The following is a 27674-nucleotide window of genomic DNA, read 5'->3' on the forward strand; positions in this document are numbered from 1 at the left end:
TGTATCGGAGGCTTATAATGATATACTGAGAAATGAACACACAGTTTGTCTTTGTCGCTCTGCCCCAACTGAAAAACACAGCAGGGGTATGTTATGATGCATTTGTAGTCTCATCCACTGCAGGAAAGTGAGTTTGAACATGGGGTCTCAGTTGCCCTACAAACTTGTAAGACATTGTGTGAACATGTTCATCTCTGGTTCAGAAATACATAAACAGGTATTTTTAGAACTTCATTTTGGAGACATTTTAAAGGTTCTGTGCCTTTAAAAGATGGTCTTGCTTTTGAACCAAGATTTTACATTGGAAATAAAACGTTGAGCCAAGGCAGTACCAAAATATCTTTACTTCTAAATGTTTCAAATCTTTTGGTTACTTAAGCTTTGATTCACTAATTAACTAAAGGATCTATTTTATTATAGTGGCTGAGATATTTGATTGGCATTCTTGCTTCACACCAGCCATTATTCAAAGCCTTTGGATCTTTTGTGATAAGCTATTGTTAGCTCTGCCGCTAATATGAAGCTCACTTTTTAATTTGAATTCAGCCGTCTTTGAAGTAAATGAATGAATATCCTTCATAATCTTATTATAGCCATTTTTAAACAGTGATGTACTTTGCTATAATGGGAAATACAGTCATTAAACTGTATTTTTGATACAGTACCGGGGGACAACTATGTGAAAACGACTGTTATCTTACACAATTTACATTTTCAAGTAAATGTCTTGTTTAAGGATGTTTGGATATTTACTAGAAAACAGCATTACATTATTTAACTGATTATTTTTATAGTGGTGTAGAATGAGTGGGGCTATTGTTTGGGGTTTTAACATTTTGGATCAGACACTGAGAGCTGGAGTGTATCCGCCGTGGGGAATTGGATCTTTTTACCCTGTCGCATGACTGTATGTAGGTCAGAAGATTTATAGGTTACGATCGATCACGGCACAATCAGCCCCAGCCATTTTTCATCCCCATAATTGGAAACTTTGTAGCAGGACACGCCAGTTTTGGTTTGTTTGGTCAGGACAGTGTGCTCGACTCCAATACTCTTGGGTTTACTGTACTTGTTTGTGCTGACAATATAACTTTGATCTACAGCAAACATTTCTGTGGCGCTTACGGTCATCATATGACCTGATGACTCCTCAGTAGCCACACTTAAACCTGATAAACGTCCATTTTCTAAATACCCATTAATCTGCATCAGTCGATGTGGATTGAACAAGACCCATAATTTATAGCTAAACTTACCTCTGGGAAAGAAAAATGGCTAAAGAAATCTCTTTAATATCTTAATTGTCTCTCTTAGATGGCAACAAGATTAAATGGAGGCTTCCAATCTCCTGCTATACTCTACTATTGCTCTATACTCACACTGTATGTCAACAATTGTCCCATTTGGGTTCATTTTTATTACTCTTTAATTTGAGCCAATCTGAGATCATGTTGATTCTTAAATTAAACAATCTTGTGAGTCCCACAAGCTATGAAAGTCCCACATTTGAGGAATACATTTGTTTCAGAAGTTTTATGAACTAGCGCTGGGCGAAATGGCAAAAAAATGTAATCTCGATTTGTATCATACTTATGGACGATTCACGATTCGATTTTTCAACTTTTAAATGTAGCCCAACGTGATTCTCCCATATATATAGCCTCTCCATGATTTTAAATGAAGTGTCCATAACTTTGTTAATTTGGCACGATCGCCGTTACGGTGTGTAGGTGCCACATTTTTTTTGGTTTCCCTACCCTTTGTCCCCTCCCTCATCCACACACACCCGGGCCCTCCCTCCGCCCTGCCACATTCCTCCCTCGTCCACTCAGGCTGGAGAGTTCACGGCATGACGTACCCCCCTTTGCCTGGGGAGGGGTGTGCTTTCCGTCCCGTCTGACGGCAGATCATCCCCGTCTACCTGGATGAGGGAGGGGACAAGGGGAGGCGATCGTGCCAAATTAACAAAGCATCTTAAAAAAGAGAGGGGAAGGCCAACACGGAGTGGCAGTGGGAGAGAGAGGAAAAAAAAAAGAACTTACTCGCCGATTCTCTGATATGCCATAGCTTGGTCCCCGGCCACTCCTCCATCCTCTAGCGGACGACAGCCACGCCTCCCGGGTGGATCGGAGTCAATCCTCCGGCCCCGGTTTTTTGGTTGACTATAGGGGTCTCCCCCGCCCCCTGGCAGCGGTAAACGCTCCAAGCGGTTGGTTGGGAGCCCATCCTTCCCTCGCGGTCTGTGGCCTTACCTCCACTTCCATGTGGCCGGGGTCCACAGCGGATGGCAGCGGCGAGAACTCCACTACTGCGCATCCCTCCTCCTTCTCGGATTTTGGCACCAGTGTAAAGGGAAGGAGGCGAGAACCGGCTTGAGAATATAAATAATAGTTTAATAAGCAACTTAAAAAGACAAACACACAAAGGTGTTGGACAGCTGTCCGTAAATCTCTCTCTCTGTCGCACTGCAGCTTCCAGTCGGCCTTTATCCCTCTCTGAGGCTTGATTAGTCTGATTAGAGGCCAGGAATGCGGAATCACGACCCGGCCTGCCCTCCGCCCTGCCACATATGGGTAAAAAGAAAAGTAAGGAGACCGTTGATCAACATGCACATGCCAAGGCTATTTATGATCTTAAGCCGGTGTATACCTGCATGATGGATGAAGCTGAGCTACACATTGTACAATCGTACTGGGAATATTACTGCAGTCTTTAATATCAGTCTCCGTGTTGTTAACCTGTCACGTTCATTTGGAGAGTCACACACATGCAGTTGATCAGATCGTCATTAAGACAAGTGCTATGAATTCTTTTTTCTCTTCCTTATTCAGCCTTTGGTGGATTTACAGCGTATCTAAGTATAGCGTTTGCAATATTTTTGGCAAAATCTAAATTTCTCAATTTAAGAAATGTTAAAAGTCTTGTCAAACACAAATTCGAATTAATCTGAAAAAATATTTTAATTCCCCAGCCCTGTTATGAACATACTGAATTTCTATAGGCTTTGTCACAAATTTAGCTCCATACACAACAGTGTAGAGCACTTTAAATGTGTGCACTTAATTAGTCATGTTGATTAAATTCTACTGTCTTGAGCGCCTCAATTTCTTTGTTGAACCACGTATGAGCCTCGCACCGGGGGTCATATTCTGAGGTCATGAGCATTGGTCATGGCTGATATTTATAAAGGCATTTTCATCAGTTTGCTGATCCAATGATGCCCTCCTCCATGCCCTGAAATCCATATTCATCAACATATGAAAGGTTATAACTTGTCCTACATCAGCAGTTCTGCTGTCTGCTTAATTAGATCTTTTATTTCATCGGAGCTTTGCAATGAAACTTTGTGCTCATGCTGATTACACCCTGATACAGTTCTTACCAAACCAGTGGCGGCTGGTGCTTTTTAAGAGTGGAAATACTCTGTGATGCTAGCGGGCACAACAGTGATGTATGTGGCCTGTATGCTTATAAGAACAGTCCTCACATCTAGCAAACTGTTTGAGCTTTGATTCCTCTCTAATGGAGGTTGTTTTTGCCTCTGGTTGCACGGATACATCTAATTAGGCTTTGATGTGAATAATTAAAACGGTGTGTAGCATGACGGACAGAAGTAATAAGTGCATTTAGTCAAAGCAGTTAACAAATTTAGAACCTGCAAAGATCAGTTATCCTATTTAGCATTTAATCATTCATCCTATTTAGCATTTAATCATTCCGGTCTCGGCGAGGATGGAACTTTCTGGCTCTTTTTCACAATTTTGTGAGCTGCAGTGCTGTCTACGGTCTACTCCTGACTGAAATGGGAACCTCATTGGTGAATGAATTTTATCTATTACATTTTTTTATAAATTGCATTTCTCTCACTTTCCCTGCCGAAAAGATCATGTTAAACCAGCCAGTGGTGGTTTTCTGGCCACCAGGCTGGTTTCCACTGGTCAGAATGATCTAGTTTGCTGGTTTAAGAAGGGTTTAGGGCACTTTTCATCTGGTCAGGCAGGGAGACCAGCTAAACCAGTTTAAACCCGCTAAGACCAGCCTGGCCAGGCTGGAAGACAAGCTAAATCAGTTTAAATCTGCTAAAACCAACTTGGCCAGGCTGGAAGACCAGCTAAACCAGTTTAAACCTGCTAAGACCAGCATGGCCAGGCTGAAAGGCCAGTTAAACCAGCTAAGACCAGTTTGGCCTGGATGTGAGACAAGCTAAACTAACTGAAACCAGCAATAAAAAAAAATCAAAACACTGTTGGCTGGTTAAAGCCAAACTGTGCCCCAAATAACACACTATTACGCTATGCACTTAAAATATACACTCTGTACTCAGCCGTGCAGTCCATACATTTTCAAAGTGTAGTATAATCCCAAATGGATGACTAAAGTTTTTTGTTTTTTTTCTACACTGAAGCATTCACCAGTTTTCAGCTGACAGAAGTGACCTTTCAAATGCTCTGCTGCTAGCTTTAGCATGTATGCCAAACTCTACAACACTTATAACTAGGGAACCTCATCCTCTTAAAAGTCTGAAAATACATACTGTAGCTCACACTAATATTGAATAATTTTTAAGATATATTTTATTCAATGCAGACAAGAATTGATCAATTACGTATATATAAATTGCATTGCTTTCCCTGCTAAAAAGACCTTAAACCAGCCAATGGTGGTTTGCTGGTCTTAGCTGGCCACCAGGGTGGTTTCCACTGGTCAGACAGATCTAGTATGCTGGTTTAAGAGGGGTTTAGGGCACTTTTCATCTGGTCAGGCTATGCACTCAGCCGTGTAGTGTGTATACATTTTCAAAGTGTAGCATCATCCCAAATGGATGACTAAAGTTTTTAGTTTTTTTACTACATGGAAGCATTCACAGTTTTTTAGCTGATGGAAGTGACGTTTCAAATGCTTTGCTGCTAGCTTTAGCATGTTAGCCAAACTCGGTTGAACATTGTACATATTCACACAACGTGGCGTGATGGTGATATCATGGTATTTGGATATGTATACCATGGTATTTGCATGATAGATATCTAAAGTTTCTCCGTACTCTGCTTGCATTTAGTACAATGATATTTCCCTGGCTATAGATTTCTTAAAAAACATTTGTGTGATTTTGGGAAACTCCTAAGATCTTTTGGGAGATGAAAACCTTATCCAAAAGAATCTCTGATGGAAGTGACTGCTAATTCGTGCCAGAGAAACACTGTGTACCATCCCCCCATAGCACATTCAAATTTAATATCCTTCACCCCATACCCTCGCCGTGAGACTAACTTATGTACGCCTCTGAATTCCCCTAATAAGGGTACTTAGACTGATTCTCTCCCTAACCAAGCTCCATTATGGATTATACAGGTTTATAAAGGAGAAAATGATCACCTCAGTGAGAGAGGACAAAGAAGGAGATTAGCAGGATGCTGTGATTTATCTGAATATGTTACGCACACCTCTGTCTCTCTTTCCCTCTCTCTGTTTCTCACCTTCTCCTTAAGTGTTGTGGAGGTTTAACAGACAGACACTTTTCTCTTATGTCGAGCATCAATTAAAGCAATTTTTGCTTTAAGTAACCATCTTCCTGTTCTGTTGTAGAGCCTGTTGCATCTCAAGAACCTTTGTAGATGATTTTCGCTGCTTAACGTGTCGCTCTAATGAGCAGAAACTGTTACATCAATCATATTGTCAAAGTGATACCCCCTATCTGCGAGAAGATACATTATCCTCCGTTCAATTGAATAAACTCTCACTGCGACACAGTTAGAATCCATACTGGGTGATGTCCAGTTGTCAACTGTGTGTGTAAGTGGGCGGGGGGCATATCGTGGCCACCTTCGGCATATCGCGGCACCTTTCATGGTCCCCTACAGCTTAACGCGCCCCTCATATCGAGGCCCACATTGCCATATCACAGCTCTGTTGAGCCAATCAGCTCGCTCATGTGATATGATAAGCCAATCTACTCGCATGGTGTAAGCTGATTGGTCCTTTTGACATATAATCAGTTAGTCAATCAATTGTGTACTTTCTCTTTGCTCAGTTTTGCAGATAAACTGGTTTCACTGCAGCCCACTGCATGAGTTTTTCTCTGAAAACCTCCTCCTCTCCAGCTCCACTTGTCTATATCTACTACATGGGGATTGTATGCATGTCTAATTGTGCAGCAGCATGTCCATATGTTTAACTCAATATGTCTGTTAATGTTCAAGCAGTATTAAGCCTTCACACTCGCTTTGCTGCAGAAGCACTTTAGCAGATCTAGTCTGCCAAAACTAAAATCCAATTAATATTTCATACTCGTATTAACATCCTTCTAAAGCTTTCTGAGAGATGTACTTACTGAAATGCCATTAGTTCTCGATGGGGAAGAATTTCTAAAAAGCAACAAATTTCTGTCTGTTCGTCATGCAAATTTTAAGACATAGAATACAGCACAAAAATAGTATGGACTACTTTTATGATATTTATGGTGCTTTTATGTAATGTTTGATCTTGACAGCCATGGTTCCTTTTCACTTTTTTATCCGTGTCATGTGCTTATTAAAAAACAGGTTGGGATATTTATTGGTCAAGCCGTAAATAGAGATTCCGTTAGCATTGAGCTTCGTGTAGCATTGGCGAGAAGTCTCATTTTGCAGTATGCAGAGGTTGACATCCTCTATTTGGTTTTCTCTCTCTCTCCATCACTCACTCGTTTCTACATGGGTCTAGAGTCAATTCCAACCAAAAAATTCCATCCAGAAATTCCTGAATCGATTGAATCATCACTTTCCATTTGGACCCGAATTGAAAATGGATGTTTGTGCAGCTTGGCCTTCGGACGCATTGGTCACCCCAAACCAGAGTGGCTGTATGATGATTTTGGAAGTGGACCTTGTCAGAACCAGGGCTTGGATGAGCTGTCCGATGGCCCAGGTGATAATCCAGGTTGTGTTTGTGTTCAGGGTGGTGTAATTTTCAGCAGAAGGTTGCAGAGATTAATGGTTTGGAATGAGAGCGAGCATCTGGCAGAAAAGCAAGGTTATCTGTGCTGGACAGTGAGCGTTAAGAGATTCTAACAGTACCGTGTCAGCTAAAGCCTGGCTTTGATGTCATCAAAGCCTGTCTGACCCCTTACAAAATTTCCCTATACACGAGGTATGAGTAGATAGTGCATTATCAAATTTGGCAACAGAGCTTTTTATTAATGAGAGAAATTCGACTAATTTAAAAGCATTGCCAACACAAAAAAGTTAGTTAATGTAGTTACCCTGACCATTTATGAAACTAAACTCTGATCGTATCCCTAACCCGTATTCCGTTTAACACAAGAGGGACATTTTGAAGAATGTTGACACTACTCGTTTTGTCGTTAAAATAAAAGTGAATGATGACTGAGGCACAACCATGCCATGCTCCACCAGTCAAACTACATGAACCTGGTTGCTCAAGCAAATAAAGATCACACACTCTTATATCTCATAGAAATAAAAACAGAGGGGCGTTCACACAGCTCCTGTGATCTAAACAGGTCTGGAACAGCACAGAGACGCTCTTGTCACAGTCTCCATTGAATTTCCATACGAGTAATTGTCCCGATTCCTTCATTTATTTTCATTTGCCAGAGCACACGAGCGGTTTGCCATGGCGTCCAGGTCAGTGGACAAACTGGCCTGAGGACTAGACTGTGACTAAAATGTGTGTGCGAGCTCATCTGGCCTTTTATTGTTCCACTCAACACCATTGCCAGCTGTGTTCAACACACACACACACACACACACACACACACACACACACACACACAGTGTGTTGCATATTGGGATTATCGCCAGCATGGTCTTCTGGCCATGCCTGAACTCCACAGGGACACCGCGTGTGTGTGTGTGTGTGTGTGTGTGTGTGTGTGTGTGTGTGTGTGTGTGTGTGTGTGTGTACACTTATTGGACACAGCTGGCCAGGACTAAACAAGATTTAAAATGGAATGATAGAGAATTCCTCACCAATCCCATATGATTAAACATCTTTCATTTCCTTTTTATGCCTCTCTCCCTGCAATTTCTCATTATCTACTCCCTTCCCTCTGTCAAACACTTGCAATCATTATGACTCTGCAGTTAAATCTATTACACACCTTATTGTCTCTACTGATGTAGCTTTAAATCCATAAAGTCATTTGAAACAGAAAGGAAGTTCCACTATGGCTCTGTATGTGAGAGAAATTGAAAGCAGTGTGAGAGAAATTTATTTTTGGCCTTTCCAACCAGTTTTAATGTCAGGGAATACACTACATTGGTGTACTTTAGACAGGAAATGATTGGGAGTCTTTAGCTTTACAGTACAATTCATTTGAATCTACTGACTCATCCTTAGCTGTTTGCTTTATGTAAATTAATTATTTGTTTAACACCATGCATAAGTAAAAAAACAAAATATTTTAATGAAAAAGAGATGCAGACTTCCATGAAATTCAAATGAGAGCACAAAAATATGTTTAACAATATGGCAACTTCAGTCACTATTCACTTTCATAGTATGGAAAAAAGATGCAATGAAAGTGAATGGTGACTGAGACTAATAGACTGCCTAAAATCTCCTTTCTTCCTTGGAATGAAATGAGGGCGAGTAAATGATGATAGAATTTTGATTTTATGGTGTCCTGTCTATCCCTTAAAACATGCAACAAGATGGTCATGTAACAACGGTGTAGCATACTACTATTTGCAACATTTATTGTTGCATATTGCCCACTGTTTCCATACTGTATATACACTTGCAGCCAGAAGTTTGAAATAATAATGTACAGATTTTGCTGTTTTGGAAGGAAATTGGTTCTTTAATTCACCAAAGTGGAGTTCAGCTGATCACAGAGTATATTCAGGACATTACTGATGTAAAAAAACAGCACCATCAAGATTTGAAAAAAGTCATTTTTGATCAAATCTAGACAGCAGCAGCATCACTCCAACACCTTATCCTTGAGTAATCATGATAAATGTATCATTTGGTACTAGAAAAACACTTTATATCAAACACAGTTGAAAGCTATTTAGTTCATTAAATGAAGCTGAACGTTGTCTTTGTTTGAGTTGCAACAGTATTTAATAGACTGACATGTCTTAAGGTCAATATTAGGTCAAAAATGGCAAAAAGAAACTCTTCAGTCAATCATTGTTTTGAGGAATGAAGGTTATACAATGAAGATTTCATACAAAGGTGTAACTACAGTCTTCTGTAGGACAACTGTCTCTAACAAGGACAGAAAGAGATGTGAAGACCAGATGTGCAACTAAACAAGAGGATAAGTACATCAGAGTCTCTAGTTTGAGAAATAGACGCCTCACATGTCCTCCGCTGACAGCTTCATTGAACTCTACCCGCTCAACACCAGTTTCATGTACAACAGTAAAGAGAAGACTCAGGTGGACTTATGGGAAGAATTGCAAAGAAAAAGTCACTTTTGAAACAGAAAAACAAAAATAAAAGGTTCGAGTGGGCAAAGAAACACAGACATTGGACAACAGATAACTGGAAGAGTGTTATGGATATTAACCCCATTGAGCTTTTGTGGGATCAGCTAGACTGTAAGGTGCGTGAGAAGTGCCTGACGAGACAGACACATCTATGGCAAGTGCTAGTACAGGAAGTGTGGGGTGAAAGGTCACCGGAGTATTTGTACAATCTGACCGCTGGAATAACAAGCATCTGCAAAGCTGTCATTGCTCCACATGGAGGATTTTTTGATGAGAACTCTTTGAAGTAGTTTTAGTTTTTTCAAATTGTAATACTAATTGTTCACATTATCAATGTCCTGACTTTGTATTGTGATCAGTTGAATGCCACTTTGGTGAATAAAAGCACCAATTTCTTTCCATAAGAGCAAAATCTGTACATTATCCAAATTTTGGCCACCAGTATAGTAGGAAATATACTGCAATAAGTGGGATGCCTAGAGTCCCATTCCGAACTATGGATGCACCAATACCACTTTTCTCCCTCAAAATCTGATTCCGATACCTAAGCTCCTCAGTATCTCCCGATCCGATACCAATGTTGTTTTTTCTTCTTAATCAGTCCCAGAACATCTATAGCTCACTGTGTGGAACTAATTGAATTGTACACAAACCTCTATCAGAATTTTTTTTATATAAATGTACTGGATAGCCTATTAAGAAAACCAGGGAGAAGAGCTTTTGTTTGGCTTGTGAAGCCAGGGTCAAAGGTCAGAGACGAGTGTTTCGTCTTGTAGATGTGCATGTTTAGCAGCTTCAACACATCAGCACATGCCTTTAACATCTTTCAGAGCTTTGAACTGGCCGTCAACATCTTTGCGTGGAATGTAAACACAATGTGAGCAGGAGAGATCTGATTCTCCTCCCGTCAGCTGCTAAATAAATAAACCAATAAAAGCTTTGCAGGTCAATGACAGTGATGCACACTGCAGTTCCACTGGGATACCAGGATCAAGAGAGCCTGTATGTGTTAGTAGTAATTACATATCATAATAATATATCAAAGACTGACCCATTTTCTCAGGAACACTTGATTTTGTCACTAACAATAATAATAGCAGTGGTATTTGTTCTTGCACTGTAACCAGAGCTGTTTTTATGTGTTATATTATAGCATTTGATGCAGTGAATTGTCATGTTTAGTGGGCAACGCTGGAGGTTTTCTCCTCAATCTAGTTTCAGAGTCTCCGACAGCGTGAAATGCTCAGTGCTCCCGAGCTGTCAATCAAACCGCTGCTAGATAACTGCTATAAAAACAAAATTAACAGCTTGTGATGCTGCTGCTTAACATAGCCACCTAAACTTGGCTAATCCTTGTGGTCTCCACACATTAATGAGAGGCAATAAACAGAACAGAGAGAGAGAGAGAGAGAGAGAGAGAGCGCGCAAGCATTTAAAAAAGAAGAGTGTTTTGAGCTTTGTGAGTGAGTATTGCGTTTTGAGGACTGAGTTGTTTTCAGGAATTAAAGTGTTTTGACGACTGTGTGTATTTTGAGTTCAGGGTTGTTGTGTTTTGAGTATTGCGAGTGTTTTGAGTATTGAGGATTATGAGTGTTTGGGGTTTTAAGGATTGTGAGTCTTGATTACTAAGTATTATGAGTGTTTTAAAGTATTGTGAGTTTTGAGTATTGTGTATTGTGAGTGAGTTTTGAGGATTGAGTGTTTTGAGTGTTGAGCCTTTTAAGGTTTGATTTATTGTTGTGTGGTTTGAGTATTGTGAGTGTTTTGATGTTTGAGTATTGTGAGTGTTTTGAGTATTGTGAGTGTTTTGAGTATTGTGATTGTTGTGTGGTTTGAGTATTGTGAGTGTTTTGATGTTTGATTATTGTTGTGTGTTTTGAGTATTGTGAGTGTTTTGAGTATTGTGATTGTTGTGTGTTTTAAGTATTGTGAGTGTTTTGAGTATTGTGAGTGTTTTGAGTATTGTGAGTGTTTTGATGTTTGATTATTGTTGTGTGTTTTGAGTACTGTGAGTGTTTTGATGTTTGATTATTGTTGTGTGTTTTGAGTATTGTGAGTGTTTTGAGTATTGTGATTGTTGTGTGTTTTGAGTATTGTGAGTGTTTTGAGTATTGTGAGTGTTTTGAGTATTGTGAGTGTTTTGATGTTTGATTATTGTTGTGTGTTTTGAGTATTGTGAGTGTTTTGATGTTTGATTATTGTTGTGTGTTTTGAGTATTGTGAGTGTTTTGAGTATTGTGATTGTTGTGTGTTTTAAGTATTGTGAGTGTTTTGAGTATTGTGAGTGTTTTGAGTATTGTGAGTGTTTTGATGTTTGATTATTGTTGTGTGTTTTGAGTATTGTGAGTGTTTTGAGTATTGTGATTGTTGTGTGTTTTAAGTATTGTGAGTGTTTTGATGTTTGATTATTGTTGTGTGTTTTGAGTATTGTGATTGTTGTGTGTTTTGAGTATTGTGAGTGTTTTGAGTATTGTGAGTGTTTTGAGTATTGTGAGTGTTTTGATGTTTGATTATTGTTGTGTGTTTTGAGTATTGTGACTGTTTTGAGTATTGTGATTGTTGTGTGTTTTAAGTATTGTGAGTGTTTTGAGTATTGTGAGTGTTTTGATGTTTGATTATTGTTGTGTGTTTTGAGTATTGTGAGTGTTTTGAGTATTGTGATCGTTGTGTGTTTTGAGTATTGTGAGTGTTTTGAGGTTTGCGTACTGTGAGTTTTTTTAAGTAATGAAGATTATTAGTGTTTTGAGCATTTTGAGGACTGTGGGTTTTGAGTATTGAGCGTTTTAAGCTTTGAGTATTGTTGTGTGTTTTTAGTATTGCGAGCCTTTTAATGTTTGATTATTGCCGTGTGTTTTGAGTACTGTGAGTGTTTTGAGGTTGGAGTATTGTGAGAATTTGGAGTAATGAAGATTGAGGATTGAGGTTTCTGAATATTGAGTGGGCTTTTGAGTATTGTTGTGTGTTTTTAGTATTGTGATTGTTGTGTGTTTTTAGTATTGTGAGCCTTTTAAGGTTTAATTATTGTTGTGCATTTGGAGTATTGTGAATGTTTTTAATTATTGAGGATTATGAGTGTTTTGAGAGTTGATTAAGTTTATAGTAGCTAATATGCTTTGAGAGAAATGGAGGTTTATAGTCAGTTAAAATAACTAGTTGGAGCCGTGGCCTTGCGGTCAGCACACATTGACAACTTTGCTGCTCATATGGGGGGGCACAGACTGGAATCTGGTCTACGTCGTGTTCTTATCCCATTTCCTTAAGCTTCCTGTCTTTTCTCTACTGTTCTGTCAAAAAAACCACAGTTGGCAAAGCCCTACCCAAAAAAATTTAAAATAAATAAATAAATAATCCTAACTAGCATTAAAACTCCAACCAGTGAAGCCCATAAACATGCTACACTCTCACACAGCTACACATTCACTCGTTCACAAATGCATGCACATGAAGATTTGCGCTTACGGCTGCTTGGGACACATACTGTGGTTTCAAGAGAGTTTGTGCACAGAGCGCTGTGGATGATTAGCTCCAAAGAGACAGCCATGACCTTTACTGAAGATCAACACACACGTCTGCATTTTCACTACAGCGTTTTACGGACACCCCTCTCCACAAAATGTCACCACGCTAAATGAGCAGAGACACCCGCCTGTCTAACCAACTTCCAGCACAGTCATTCACAAGCATATGAGCGGGGTCATTTTTGATACCTCAGCACTTTTGAAAGTCTTCAACCAAAAAGCACAAACTCAAAACAAAAGCTCCACAACACAAAGAGGTCAGATATAACATGCAAAACCTGCAATACAGCAAGGGATACTTGAGTATTGTCGTTATTTTTGGTATTTTGAGTATTGAGAAACACATGTGTATTTAGTACTGTGAGTGTTTGAAGTATTGTATTTTGAGTACTGACAAACGCAAATGTTTTGAATATCATGTGTTTTCATTATTGTAAGTTGTTTGACTATAGAGTTTAGATTATTGTTGGTGTTTTGAGTGTTGCAATTGTTTGAGTATTTTGAGTTTTGAGAAACGTGAGTGTTATAAGCATTGCAAGTGTTTTCAGTATTGTGAGTATTAGGTATTAAGGAACACATTTCTTTTTTGCATACTGTGAGTGTTGTGAGTGTTTTGAGTATTGAGAAGTGCAAATGTTTTGAGTATTGCCAGTTAGTATTGTGTGAGTATTCTGTGTATTACATCTATATTGAATATCGAGTGTTTTGTCATTGCGTTGAGTATTGTGAGTGTTTTGAGTACAAAGGGATTGCAAGTATTTTAAGTAGTGGTCGACCGATATATCTCTGAGGCCGATAAATCAGACGATATTCTGACTTTTTTCCATTATTGGCCATCGGCATTGGACGATTTTTCTTCTTGAGGGCACCAAAATCGCCTGCTTTTATGTGAAGCGACTGAGACATGTAAGTGACCAGTCACGTTTGTTTTGTTGTTACTTGCATCATATTATTACAATAATAGACCGGTGGGCCATTTAGAGACCCGTGTCAGACGCGTTTGAGCTCATAATGTTAAAGTTCTCATCTGTTTCATTCTCCCTCTCTCTCCTTAACAGTTCCCTGTAACTTTTAACTGTCTTGTCTAATGATAAAAAGGCAACTATCAATAAAACTTCTATTATAGACCATTTGCAAATATGCAGATATCTCGTTTAAACGGATGTAATTCGCAAACCTCACGAAAATCAAGCATTGTCTTCCCGTCGAGCATGTATTCTATCAGCCAGAATCAAAACTTAAGGATCAGAAATTCCTCTTCACGAATCATGATGGTCAGTGGTCACAATCCAAGCAGGCGATCCAGGCCGTTTAAACTGACAGGAGATTGCTGCTGCTCGCTGGATCCACACGAGCGCGTGACTGCAACCAAAGTCACTCTAGCAAGTCAGTACACTGTCGGCCATATTTGGAACGCTCTCGGGAGGTTATTTCCAGTCATGACAGTGCAGCTCCTATCTACTTGAATGGGGAAAAACCAAAATCTCCAAAACGGTTTGTCAAGATTACGATCAAAGAACATATTTCAAATCAGCAGTAAATGGTATCATAAATGGTGCTTCTTTACCTCAGATTACGCAAAAAAGTAACGCAAGTTTCCCAGCTTTTATAGCTAATGCGGATGCATGTTCTCAATTGACTTGATTGACAGGTGATGTCTGTACCTAAAAGGTGATTGGCTTTTTTACCTGTAAGGCGGTACTTCCTATCTACATCCGTTGACCGTTGGCTACAGTTGGGCTTTCTAATTTCTCCAATTCATTTTAATAGAAGTGGCCCATCTCTCAAAATATTCTCTGGTGCAACTTCAAGCTAAAAGCGCTTAACGTGTGCTGTGAATAAATGTCATATTCACTATGCACTGTATGTACAATTGGTTTGATTCTGTATTTTTTGAGAAAATACGATTTCTAACGTGGACATGGCATCCATGGTTGCTGGACTACTGTGTGTGTACTGTTATTTCCAGAAATCAAAAATCAGAAGAAACTGCTATCTACCATTTTAAAATACAAAAGAATTCTTTTTACATTCTTTTATACAAAATTTTGTGTGAAATGTGAGTAAATATAGTGTTAAATAAGTGGGTTTTTTTCTAGCAATTTTATGTTTGTTATTTACTATATTATATTGTGTGATATATCAGCATTTTATTGGCCACCCTGCTCTCTGGATATCGGCACAGGCCATTAAGAGCCCATATCGGTCGACCACTAATTTAAAGTAATGTGAATATTTGAGGTTTATTAAATGCAGCTCAGCATTTTAAGTATTGCAGGTGTTTTGAGTATTGTTAATGTTGTGAGTGTTTTGAGTGTTTCCAAGGGTTTCGATTATTGAGAAATCCAAGTGTTTTGAGTATCACGAGTATTTTGATAATTTGGGGAAATGCACGTTTTGTTTTTTTTGTTGTTTTTTTAGCTCATGACTGAAAAAACTAGGTCGCAAGTACAAGCGGCCGAAATCCTCAGAAGGCTGGTGGGCTTCTCCCTTAGAGATAGGGTGAGGAGCTCAGTCATCCGTGAGGAGCTCGGAGTAGAGCCGCTGCTCCTTTGCATGGAAAGGAGTCAGTTGAGGTGGTTTGGGCATCTGGTAAGGATGCCCCCTGGCCGCCTCCCTAGGGAGGTGTTTCAGGCACGTCCATCTGGGAGGAGGCCTCGGGAAAGACCAAGGACTAGGTGGAGAGTTTACATCTCCACATTGGCCTGAGAACGCCTCTGGGTCCCCCAGTCAGAGCTGGTTAATGTGGCTCGGGATAGGGAAGTTTGCGGTCCCCTGCTGGAGCAGCTGCCCCCGCGACCCGACTTCGGATAAGCGGCTGAAGATGGATGGAAGTTTTTTGAGTATTGAGAAACGCACGTTTTTTGAGTGTTTTGAGTATAGAAATGGTTTTGAGTATTTCGATTTTTGTTAAAATTGAGACAAATGTTATGAGTATTAAGGGTTGCAAGTGAGAACTGAGAATATTTGAAGTATTGAGAAAAATCTGTGTTTTGAGTATTGACCCGTGCGAACGTTTTATCCTGCACAGTTTTTTGCGAACAGCTGCATGGGGTAATTTCGGTCCCCTCAGCACTTCTGAATGTCTCCGTCTGAAAAACACAAACTCAAACAAAAGCTCCACAACACAAAGAGGTCAGATATTACGTGTGAAGGCTGCAATACTGCAAGGGTTTCCTCTTATACAAAGGTGATTGTTGCATTTTTGCTCATGCAAGCAGTTCTTGCACACGTTTATCTCTTTACACACCTGGATTTGTCCACTGCAGGTGTCAAGAGGACAGTGGCTACTAGACACACCTGACCCCTCATGTCATCATATGGTCATCTTCTCCCGAAATAGAGCTTCTGTTTCCATCAGCAAAGCCCTTTAAGCAGCCAGCATGCATCCAAACAGACTTGACATCTAATCCTTAATTATATTTCTCTCCTGAGTTTGGTGCTGGTGGGACTCTGATCACATTAGTTATGCTTTAGCTAGTGTCCTCCCCATCTATTTCTGTCCATTTCGCTGTTGATCTTGAGGGTGATAGTGCAGACTGACGCCTAGACGTGTAGGATAATTAGGTTCTGAAATCAGGGAGATGATCAGGGAGCTGTCAGTCAAGGCAGGCAGCAGGCGGATAGAGGCGATCCAGGCAGAGTGACTCCAGCGTGGGCCGATATACTGGCTCTTATGAGCTACATCTAGCTCTGGGTCAACTGGGTTGACAAGATGATTTTCTTTTTAATATATTCACAAGCAGTGTAGAACTCTGTAGAGTTATGTTTAACTCTGCACTAACCTGCTAATTCTGTAGCTTATGTGTTTGAATACCTGCTGTCTGTTCTAGATTTGACGAATTTGGAAGCCTCTAGAACCTGTAATCTACAGTGTCCCAGGTAAAACACATGTAGACTCTTGCCTAGAACTAGCACACAGTGAATACGAAAGAAGTTTAGATCTAACAAGACAATTTTTCTGCTGAAACCTGTTTCGTAATTCAGCTCTGAACTTGATGTGTTTTGTTCCTTCGCATGACGGTGGGAAAACATGATTATCTCTCTCAGACAATAATGATCCTATGCTAATGAGTCCTCTTCTATCTGGTGCTCTCCTGAAGGTAACCCTCTCTCTACTATAGTAGTTATAATTCAACATTCATGGCTCTTCTGTTGGTTTTCTCCAGATGTTTTTGTTTCATTAGTGAATTGCTGGTTTCTTTATTATTAATCAGACACATTTTGGGACCATGTTTGCCCTGGGCTAATTCTGTAGCTGCTCTGTGAACATTTTTGAGAGGGTTGTTGTCCTGACGGTGGGTATTGACACCAGAACATTTTGAATTACATTTTTTTTCTATTACATTTTCCTTTAATGAAATAACCCTTACTTGATGGAACACTGGTTTGGCGCTGGGCCCCGATGGAGTGGGCCACATTTGCGCTGAGCTGCTTGGTGTTGAGTCCTGCTGTGCCGGTACTGCAACGTGGAGCTGCAGCACTTTGAACCTGCACAAATTTCAGGATTAGCGGCAGGATTAACCATGCGTGAAATGGATGAAAGAGCCTGTCGCCCGGGAATGGGAGTCTGGATCCTCGCGCGATGACCTATAACCGCACATCTGAGGGAATTTGTATGGCAGCAGACAGTTTTTGCGCTGGATGTGAGCGATTTGCATGCATAAGCAAATGAAGCTTTAAAGTTACATTGCGTACAATGAGAGAGATGAACTGGAATTCAGTTGCCCTCATCAGAGTTTAAAGAGCTTTTTCTCTCAAAGAAGTTTCCCTCTGCATGTTTTAATAAAAAGGTTTTTGTCTTTCATCGTGCTTCAACTAGAGAGTGAGTAGGCTTGTTTGAGTCTTTTATTTTCCCTTGCTTCAGCTAGGTTAGGATTGGATGTATTTTAAAAGACATGTTTAGTGAAGGTATGTTGTGTCCTGTGATAACATTCTGGTAATTAAAACATAATTGGCACACGATTAGAAAGCCTTACTTTTGTTAACAGTCATAACTCCAACTAGAATGTAACATTTTCTGAAGAGTAATGCTTGCCTGTGGGAAGTCCTGGATGGTTGCTAGGTCGCTGCTATATGGTTAGTTATGTGTTCTGAGTTGTGGTTTGTGAGTTTCCATGCAGTTGCTAGGGTGTTTTGAGTGGTTGTTAGCATGTTGCTATGTGGTTGCTAGGGTACTCTTGGTGGTTCAGTGTTTTTTGTGCAGTTGCTTAGGTGCTCTGAGTGGTTGTTAGCATGTTGCTAGCAGTTGCTAGGTTATTCTAAATGGTTGTCATTGCATTGCTGTGTAGTTGCTAGGGTATTATGAGTGGTTGCTAGGTCGCTACTATGTGGGTGCTAAAGTGATCTGAGTGGTTGTTTGCATGTTGCTAGCAGTTGCTAGGTTATTCTAAATGGCTGTCATTGCGTTGCTGTGTAGTTGCTAGGGTTTATGAGTGGTTGTTTGTATGTTGCTATGCAGTTTCTAGGGTGTTCTGACTTATTGTTAATACATTGTTATGTGGTTGCAAAAGTTCTTAGTGGTTATTAGCACATTGCTATAAGTTGCTAAGGTGTTCTGGGTGGTTGCTGTTGCATTGCTATATGGTTGCTAAGGTGTTCTTATTGATTGATATAGTGTTGCTATATGCTAAGGTGTTGAGTGGTAATTAGCGCATCGCTATTTGACTGTTAGGGTGTTCTGAGTGGTTGTCAGCACGTTGCTATACAGTTGCAAGGGTGTTCAGAGTGGTTGTTAATGCATTGTTGAGAAGTTACTAGGGTATTCCAGGTAGTGTCCCAAGTCAAAAGAGCCCACTCCCAAGTTTCCATGATATTATAGTCACTAGTTATGGCTTGGTTTCCTCCATCTATGAAAATCAAGATTTTTTTTGTCACCCTTTTACTTGTCTACCAGGTGAAAATTGTAAGTCTTATCACTTCATGAGGAACAGCACATCTCTCTTCAACAAGCATCATGAGTCATGTCTGTTGCACAAAGTGTGTGGGACGACTTGCATACCAAAGTTTAATTATGACCAACAGTAATAGTGATGGTCGTCTTAACAAGAACCACTTATTAACCTCACCTTTATACTTGCTTAACCATGTAATTCACGCCCCCCCATACCCAACCCCCCCCACACACACACACACACACACACACACACACACACACAAATTAGCGTCCACACTCTGCGTTTTGTCATTGTCCTTAATTGAGACAGACGGCTAAGGTTCCCAAGGCTTCTCTACGCACTTGCTGTTATAACAGAATTAATGGACACAGGCTAGTATGTCTTGACCTTCTGTCCTGCATTACCAACACACATGTCAGGGTAATTGGATCTCTGAAGATATATGTGCGATTGTTAAGCGAAGTCTCTATCACTGATCTATATGTCCTTGTCCCATTTCCTTTGTGTCCGTGAGTTTACTATTGAGTTAGAGCTGCTGAAATGTCCTTTCAGGTCCAACGCTGTCACTAAATACAGTCATTTGTCTTTCTAGATTAAAGGTGTAATATTATATGATTCTATTCAAGCACCTGGAGTCAACGGCACTCAGATGGTCTTTGTTTAGGAACAACTCTCCCAGTCACAAATGCAAGATAAATACAAGCATCTCCGAGAAAAAATGTGATTGCTCAGAGGGTGCCCTTTCCATACTTTGGGGAGTAAATGGAGTTCTCATTTAAGTATTAACTTGAATGAGATGTGTCTCCTAAAACTCATTAGAAGCTATAAAAGTAGACACAAAAGAGACCGTTATTGGTATACAGGAATAGTGAAGAGCTGTAAAGTTAATGTGGATAGCATACCTGCCCAGCCTAAAATGGTTTGCTGGTCAACTATGGTTGGTTGGCCAAGCTGGTGCTCAAGTGGTTTAGCTGGTTTGCCACCATGTCTCCCAGTTTGACCACCTGAAATGTGCCCCAAAAAACTCATAAAACCAACCAACAGACCAGTTTGAGCAGGCTGGGAGACCATTTAAGACAATCAGTTTTTTTTTTTTTTCAGCTCAGATAATATAGTTTTGGGAGAATTTGATGAAAATATTTGAGTTTGTAATGAAATGTGAGATTTGAACGCAGATTTTGATATCTTTTGAGCATTGTTGAGATGTCCTCTGAATATCTATAATAGACACGTGAGATTACTAGGGTCTTTTTCTCGGGACAAGCATCTGAAAGGCACATAAGTCTCCAATTGCTTTCTAATCTTATTGCTGTCATTTAGAAACAATTGAATTATTAAAGAGGTCATTTTTAATTTAATCTTCTCAACGACATCAATCACACTTGTACTGTCTTCGCAACCTACTATCTACATGTGACTTCCGTATAAAATACTGTTGCAACAAGTCAGAAAAGACCAAAAGCATCATGAGGTAACTAAAAGAGTAACAAACCACTTCCCAAAAAGAGGGCGAGCCAAGCCAACCAATTTAAAAATCCATTTCAAATTAAAAAGAATTGTTTAAGGGTATGAACTAAAAAGGGCAGCTACGTTAAGCTGAAGAAATGGAATTTGTAATAAATGAGCTTCGTGATCAGCAGGGAGAGAGAAAAAATACGAAGTTTTCCAAAAGAAGGGCAGTGGTTTTTATGTAAATTAATATGAGAGCCGAAATTAACTCAACCCTCGGGGCGAGTGCATTATCATTTCACTGCGTCAATGGAACTCCAGAGAATGGCAGGTTAACATCATAAAACAGCACCCCAGGTTGGAGCTTCATCAGGGTTTTTAATTTAAAGAGAGTCTTCGAGAGAGAAACGAAAAATTGAGCTCAACAGCCAAGCCAAACTGTAGAGATCTTTACATTTTTTTGCTACTATTGAGGCAGAAAAGTTTAGTAGTTTAATAGTTTTTCTTCATGTGTTGACGTAGTTCATTTTAAACAGGAATTTTAGGTGGGGCTTGTTGGGTGTTTTTTTTGTTTTGTTTTTTGTACTGCTAGTTGGTTTCAGGCATTTCTTGGGGGAGGGTCATTCTAAGGCTACATCTACATTAATCCTGTTACATTTGAAAATGCCATTTCATTTTCGAAACGCTCTCCATCCACACTGCTGTTTTTGAGCGTTTTCCAGCATTTGCTCATCCACACTGAAACATATGCAAACGCTTAAGTCCCCTTTCTGCTCATGAGAGAAATCGCCATTGCATGTATGGTCTGAAACTAAGGAAATTCGCCTTTGAAAGAATGCAATGTGAAGGTTGTACAAAGTAACATTTATCTTTTAACAACGCTATCAAAAGTGAATATCAGGCACAATATAACATGGGCCACCATCTTGATTGTTTTGGTTGAATTGATCACATGACAACAAATACGTTATAGTTTTCAGGAATATCAATCTTCCCAGTCCACATTACAACACGAAGACGATTGACCACGTCAATGATGCAGAGATCTACTTTTTATATTTAATTTAGTAGCAGCAAACATCACAAGCAGCCTCAACAATGGGCACAGAGTTTGTTCAAAGGGGAAAGCAAGAGCTAGAATGAGCGCAATCGCGTGCATGGTTGCCAGACTGCACAAAATAAGTATAACATTAGGCGGAATATTTCCATTTTGCTCAAGTATAAATCTCAAATTGGGGGTGTTGTGTCTCTTATCTGGCAACCCTGAGCATGTTAAACACTTGTGGAAGCGCATTAGTTCACAATGCATGTTAAATTAAATATCCAATGTAAAAAAAAAACACTTTTGGATAATTGAGCCGTGGGCCACGTTAAACCATGTGGAGGGCCGGATCCGGCCCGTGGGCCGTATGTTGCAACAGAAGCATATACCATCGATTAACAACCTTTAAGTTCACGGTAGGGTAATGGTTTATCGGTTATCATTAAAAATCAATTTGCCTATGGAGAAAACTAATGTGATTTATTTTTCCGGAACCCGACAGATGAAGGCTTGACTACGGAAAAACCCGCTTAGCACGATTATAACTGTGCATATAAATGTGCTGAATGTTTAGGAGTACTTTAGCATATAGATGGTCTCAAAACTAACACACACAGACTAAAAGCCACAAAACTTGAGGTTTGAGGTTAAAGCACCCTTTCATTTATCTTGCTTTGTCTTTGTTTTGTCGTTTACAGAAATGGCGAGCTGGTTACCGGTGGTCCTACTTGTGCTACATGTGACCATTGCTTTCTCAGAGGAACCCATACAGGAGTTTTCCACAGATACGCCCATCAATAACGCAGTACAGGACCCTTACACGGGGCGTGTTTACCTGGGTGCGGTCAATGCCATTTATCAACTGGACTCTTCTCTACACCTGGAAGCCAGGGCTGAAACGGGGCCCAAGAAGGATGCGAGGGGTTGTACACCGCCTGTGTCTACCTGTCAGGATCTTAAAGACACTAATAACACCAATAAACTCTTGCTAGTTCATTCGGCTAATGAGTCGTTGATAGTTTGTGGGAGTTTATATCGAGGAATCTGCTGTCTGCTAAACCTCACCAATGTCAAAGAGCAGATGTACTACAGCGACAGTAAAGGTGAGCGGACCTACGCCACTAGCACCGAGGAGCACGTTTCCGTGGTTGGCGTCATGGCCACGCTTGAAGTTGATGATAAACCATTCAGCGTCTTTTTGGTTGGGAAGGGCTACGGAAGCATGGACAGCTCGAAACTCATCAGCACCAGAATCGTGCAGAATTATCGCGAATGGGTTGTGTTCGAAAGCATAATTGAGGCTTCAACTGTCCAAGCTGTCCCGTTTTTACCCAAGTACCTACACGATTTCCGATTTGCATTTAAAAACGAAGAGTACGTTTTCTTTGTCTTCTCGCGCACTCTTGGCGGAACGGACAATAAAAACTTTACTTTCATTTCTCGCCTCTGTGAGAACGACAATCACTATTACTCATACACAGAACTTCAGCTCAACTGCGGCCCGAACAATCGCTACAACAAAGTCCAGGCTGCCTACGTCACTGAGCCGGGAAAAGAGCTGGCCCATGCCATGTCCAACTTGGGAGAGAATGGAAATGTTCTGGCCTGGGATAAAGTCTTGTTTCTGGTCGCTAGCTCAGAGGAAGGGGGTACGGAGTCAGCACTGTGTATGTACCCCCTTAAAAACATCAACCAGAAGCTGTTAGCCATCGTTAGTGCTTGTTACACGGACAACGGCAAGATTGATGGCAAATTAGTTGTGGAGAGTCCTTACACGTCCAGCACTAACGATCCATGTGTCAAACACGACGTAAGTAGCAGCCTCTCGTAATATTGATCAGTGCTTTTTGGGACAGGACTTATAATATTTTCTTATTCAGCATTTTATTCCTTGCTTTCCAATAAAAGTACTTGAACATGATTAAAATGAGATACATTTCACAAGTCTTGTTTTCAGAGAAATCTTAAACTGAAAGAACAAATTGCTTGTCAATGGAGTTAGAAAAATACATTGAATTAAAAGGGAAAACAAGCTTCTTTTCTTGCTCCATTGGCTAATAGTTTTTTCTTGCTTTTAGCATATACGTCACATTTGTTTCTTAGATTTCTTGATATGCCATTTTTCCTCTCAAGTAAACTTACCTTGTTTTAAGGATGTTTAGATATTTGTATAGGAAAATACTGAATAAGAAAATGATTTTCCTTTTGTTAACCTGCAGAAAGACATTGTGAACAAATATAAGTGTGGAGCCGATTTTCTCCCATCTCCATTGGCCAGCCGGCAGGAGTTTGCCTTGAGGGCCAATCCCATCTTTATCAGACAGAACCTGTTGACCGCAGTGGCTGTAGCTGTGGAGAATGACCACGCCATTGCGTTTCTGGGACACAATGCAGGAGAGGTAATTAAGGTAAGATCAGTCATGCTAAATGCTATAAACGTTATGCTATAACCCTTAGTGTTGAGGTTTTACCACGTTGTCAGCACGTGGGATGGTTGTAGACCTTATGTTCATTAGTTACAGTGGAGTAGTTCAGTGGTAAAGACGCTGACTACCACCCCTGGATTTCGCGAGTTCGAATCCCAGGGCGTGCTGAGTGACTCCAGCCAGGTCTCCTAAGCAACCAAATTGGCCCGGTTGCTAGGGAGTGTAGAGTCTCACGGGGTAAACTCCTCGTGATCACTATAATGTGGTTAGCACCCGGTGGGGCACGTGGTGAGTCATGCATAGATACTGTTGTCAATGCCGTGGGTCTCCACACACGCTATGTCTCCGTGGTACGAGCCTCTTGATAAGATGCGTGGATTGACGCGGAGGCAACTGAGACTCCCACCCCTGGATTTCACGAGTTCGAATCCCAGGGCGTGCTGAGTGACTCCAGCCAGGTCTCCTAAGGAACCATATTGGCCCGGTTGCTAGGGAGGGTAGAGTCTGCCTCAGTTTGCGCAACTTCACAATACAATGTGATAAAAAAAATAAAACATTTAAAAAATGTTTTCACTCTACAACTATACAAAAAAAATGTTTTAGTTAAGTTAGTAATGTCACTCACGAGGTGCTATAACCTTTACCTTCTTACCACTTTGTCAGCATGTGGGAAGCTTGTGGACCTAGATGTGAATTAGTTACATAAGAATAGCAACACAGCATGTGTTATGAAAATTAAAGGAATATGGAAACAATTCTTTAACAAGCCTTTTTTCACAAGATAAAAATAGCCAAAAATTGACATTCTGTAGGAGGACGTAAGGGAAAGTGCAGCCCTGTCTTTTGGCCGTTTGGCCTTGTTAAAGAAACGTTAAGGATATGTATATCTCCAGAAATTTGAGACAACCAATTAGTGGACCGGCTGATGTCACACACCTGATTTAGCATGCACGTCACAACGCTACAGTTTAGGCTTTGGCAGGTACACGAATTGGAGGCTGAAATCAGTGAATTTCTGTCAGAGAGATGAAAGAGAAAGTGTTCTCACTGTCACGGAAACTCCTCTCCACCACAGACGCAGCTAAACACGTTAGACGTTATATTAGGGATAATGAACTGATTATTTGTCAAATAGACAGTTGAAATTGAGGGAAAGATGGATAAAAACCAAGCTCAAATTAGGTTTTGTATCCTATCCCGCCGATTTGAGTGTAAATGGAGACAGATGTAGTTTTTGTGGTCATTATATGTGGCTTGTGGGTGAAAGTCACAAAACCTGTCAAGAACATGTCCAGCTCATGTTTCACCCCAAAATCAAATCTATATTTTCCTTTACTAAAATGAAGCCTAGTATTGTGACATTTTTATAGCAATTAAGAACATGTCTGGGTCATATTTCACCCCAAAATCAAAATAATTGTTTTTTTCTTTTGCTTCAGGAAAATAAAGCCTATTTTCAGGACCATTAAGATTGTTTGCATTGTAACATTATTTTCATGAGACAAATTTTCTTCAGAATTATTGTTACTGTAATTAATCTTATGAGGTTTTTTCCTCATATACAGTATTCCCATTATTATTAGAGAAATTAGAATTAAAATTAGACTTATATTGAAAATTATAAGTACATTTACATTTATGCATTTGGCAGATGCTTTTATCCCAGGCGACTTACAGAGCCCTTATTACAGGGACAATCCTGCAACCTGGAGTTAAGTGCCTTGCTCAAGGACACAATGGTGGTGGCTGTGGGGATCGAACCAGCAACCTTACGATTACCAGTTATGTGCATTAGATCACTACACCACCACCACTCCGTAGTGGTGATTATAAGTAGATTATAAAAAATGCTCAAATTAGAATAAATACAATTTAATATACTAATATATATATATATATATATATATATATATATATATATATATATATATATATATATATAAACTCACCTAAAGGATTATTAGGAACACCTGTTCAATTTCTCATTAATGCAATTATCTAATCAACCAATCACATGGCAGTTGCTTCAATGCATTTAGGGGTGTGGTCCTGGTCAAGACAATCTCCTGAACTCCAAACTGAATGTCAGAATGGGAAAGAAAGGTGATTTAAGCAATTTAGAGCGTGGCATGGTTGTTGGTGCCAGACGGGCCGGTCTGAGTATTTCACAATCTGCTCAGTTACTGGGATTTTCACGCACAACCATTTCTAGGGTTTACAAAGAATGGTGTGAAAAGGGAAAAACATCCAGTATCGCGGCAGTCCTGTGGGCTAAAAATGCCTTGTTGATGCTAGAGGTCAGAGGAGAATGGGCCGACTGATTCAAGCTGATAGAAGAGCAACTTTGCCTGAAATAACCACTCGTTACAACCGAGGTATGCAGCAAAGCATTTGTGAAGCCACAACACGCTCAACCTTGAGGCGGATGGGCTACAACAGCAGAAGACCCCACCGGGTACCACTCATCTCCACTACAAATAGGAAAAAGAGGCTACAATTTGCAAGAGCTCACCAAAATTGGACAGTTGAAGACTGGAAAAATGTTGCCTGGTCTGATGAGTCTCGATTTCTGTTGAGACATTCAGATGGTAGAGTCAGAATTTGGCGTAAACAGAATGAGAACATGGATCCATCATGCCTTGTTACCACTGTGCAGGCTGGTGGTGGTGGTGTAATGGTGTGGGGGATGTTTTCTTGGCACACTTTAGGCCCCTGAGTGCCAATTGGGCATCGTACCTGAGCATTGTTTCTGACCATGTCCATCCCTTTATGGCCACCATGTACCCATCCTCTGATGGCTACTTCCAGCAGGATAATGCACCATGTCACAAAGCTCGAATCATTTCAAATTGGTTTCTTGAACATGACAATGAGTTCACTGTACTAAAATGGCCCCCCACAGTCACCAGATCTCAACCCAATAGAGCATCTTTGGGATGTGGTGGAACGGGAGCTTCGTGCCCTGGATGTGCATCCCACAAATCTCCATCAACTGCAAGATGCTATCCTATCAATATGGGCCAACATTTCTAAAGAATGCTTTCAGCACCTTGTTGAATCAATGCCACGTAGAATTAAGGCAGTTCTGAAGGCGAAAGGGGGTCAAACACAGTATTAGTATGGTGTTCCTAATAATCCTTTAGGTGAGTGTATATATATGTATATATGTGTGTGTGTGTGTGTGTGTGTGTGTGTGTGTGTGTGTGTGTGTGTGTGTGTGTGTGTATATATATATATATATATAATACTATTTTACTTACCAATATAAATACTATGTGCATTGTGTAGTAATTATGCATCATGGTAATAGTTGTTAACCTCCTTGAATTTATTCAGATTTCAGGAAAAATTATTATATAAAACATTTTTATTTCTTTTTTTAATCACCGTTGATAATGATCAGGATTACAAAAACATCCGGACTTATTACGATAAGGAGATTTTGAGAGTAAATGTGATCATTTGCATAAAAAGTAACGTCATAATGCAAACAATGCCCATAAATATAGGCTTCATCTTCTTAATGCAAAGTGTTATTATTATAATTGATTATATTATTATAGGGTGAAATATTGTGGCCCGTAAATGTTTTCTTAGGCCATTTTTCCAGCATTGACATGGTGTTGTCAGGTGTGGCTCAGGTCCGGCGGTTTTGTGTGTTCCATAAAGATGACAGATGTGCTCTGTCCTCGCCGCGACTGTTTCGTTGTGACTTTCTCTATGTGAACTGTTCTTTCCATACGCAGGTACATTTGTCAAGTCAGCCAGAGGCGTACAACCCCGGACCCGGCTACAAAACCAGTGGTTACGTAAACAAGAACCTTTTCTTTGACAAAACCCAGGCGCACTTGTACATCACCACAGAGAAAAAGGTAATGGCTGGAGTCATTAATCACAGACTGTAC

At 40.1% G+C, this 27674-nt stretch overlaps 1 protein-coding gene across 2 annotated transcripts in view; it reads left to right on the plus strand.

Moving 5' to 3' along the window:
• Positions 1 to 27674, plus strand: part of LOC127640742 (plexin-B2-like) — a 187684-nt gene that overhangs the window by 116135 nt on the left and 43875 nt on the right. For both annotated transcript variants that reach the window (XM_052123463.1, XM_052123464.1), the window contains 3 exons: positions 22042 to 23153; positions 23563 to 23751; positions 27516 to 27641. In XM_052123463.1, the coding sequence (XP_051979423.1) occupies positions 22044 to 23153; positions 23563 to 23751; positions 27516 to 27641 (1425 nt within the window). In that variant the 5' untranslated portion in view covers positions 22042 to 22043. The remainder of the gene's footprint in view (positions 1 to 22041; positions 23154 to 23562; positions 23752 to 27515; positions 27642 to 27674) is intronic.

Source organism: Xyrauchen texanus, chromosome 49, assembly GCF_025860055.1.
Source record: "Xyrauchen texanus isolate HMW12.3.18 chromosome 49, RBS_HiC_50CHRs, whole genome shotgun sequence".
Lineage (NCBI taxonomy): Eukaryota > Metazoa > Chordata > Actinopteri > Cypriniformes > Catostomidae > Xyrauchen > Xyrauchen texanus.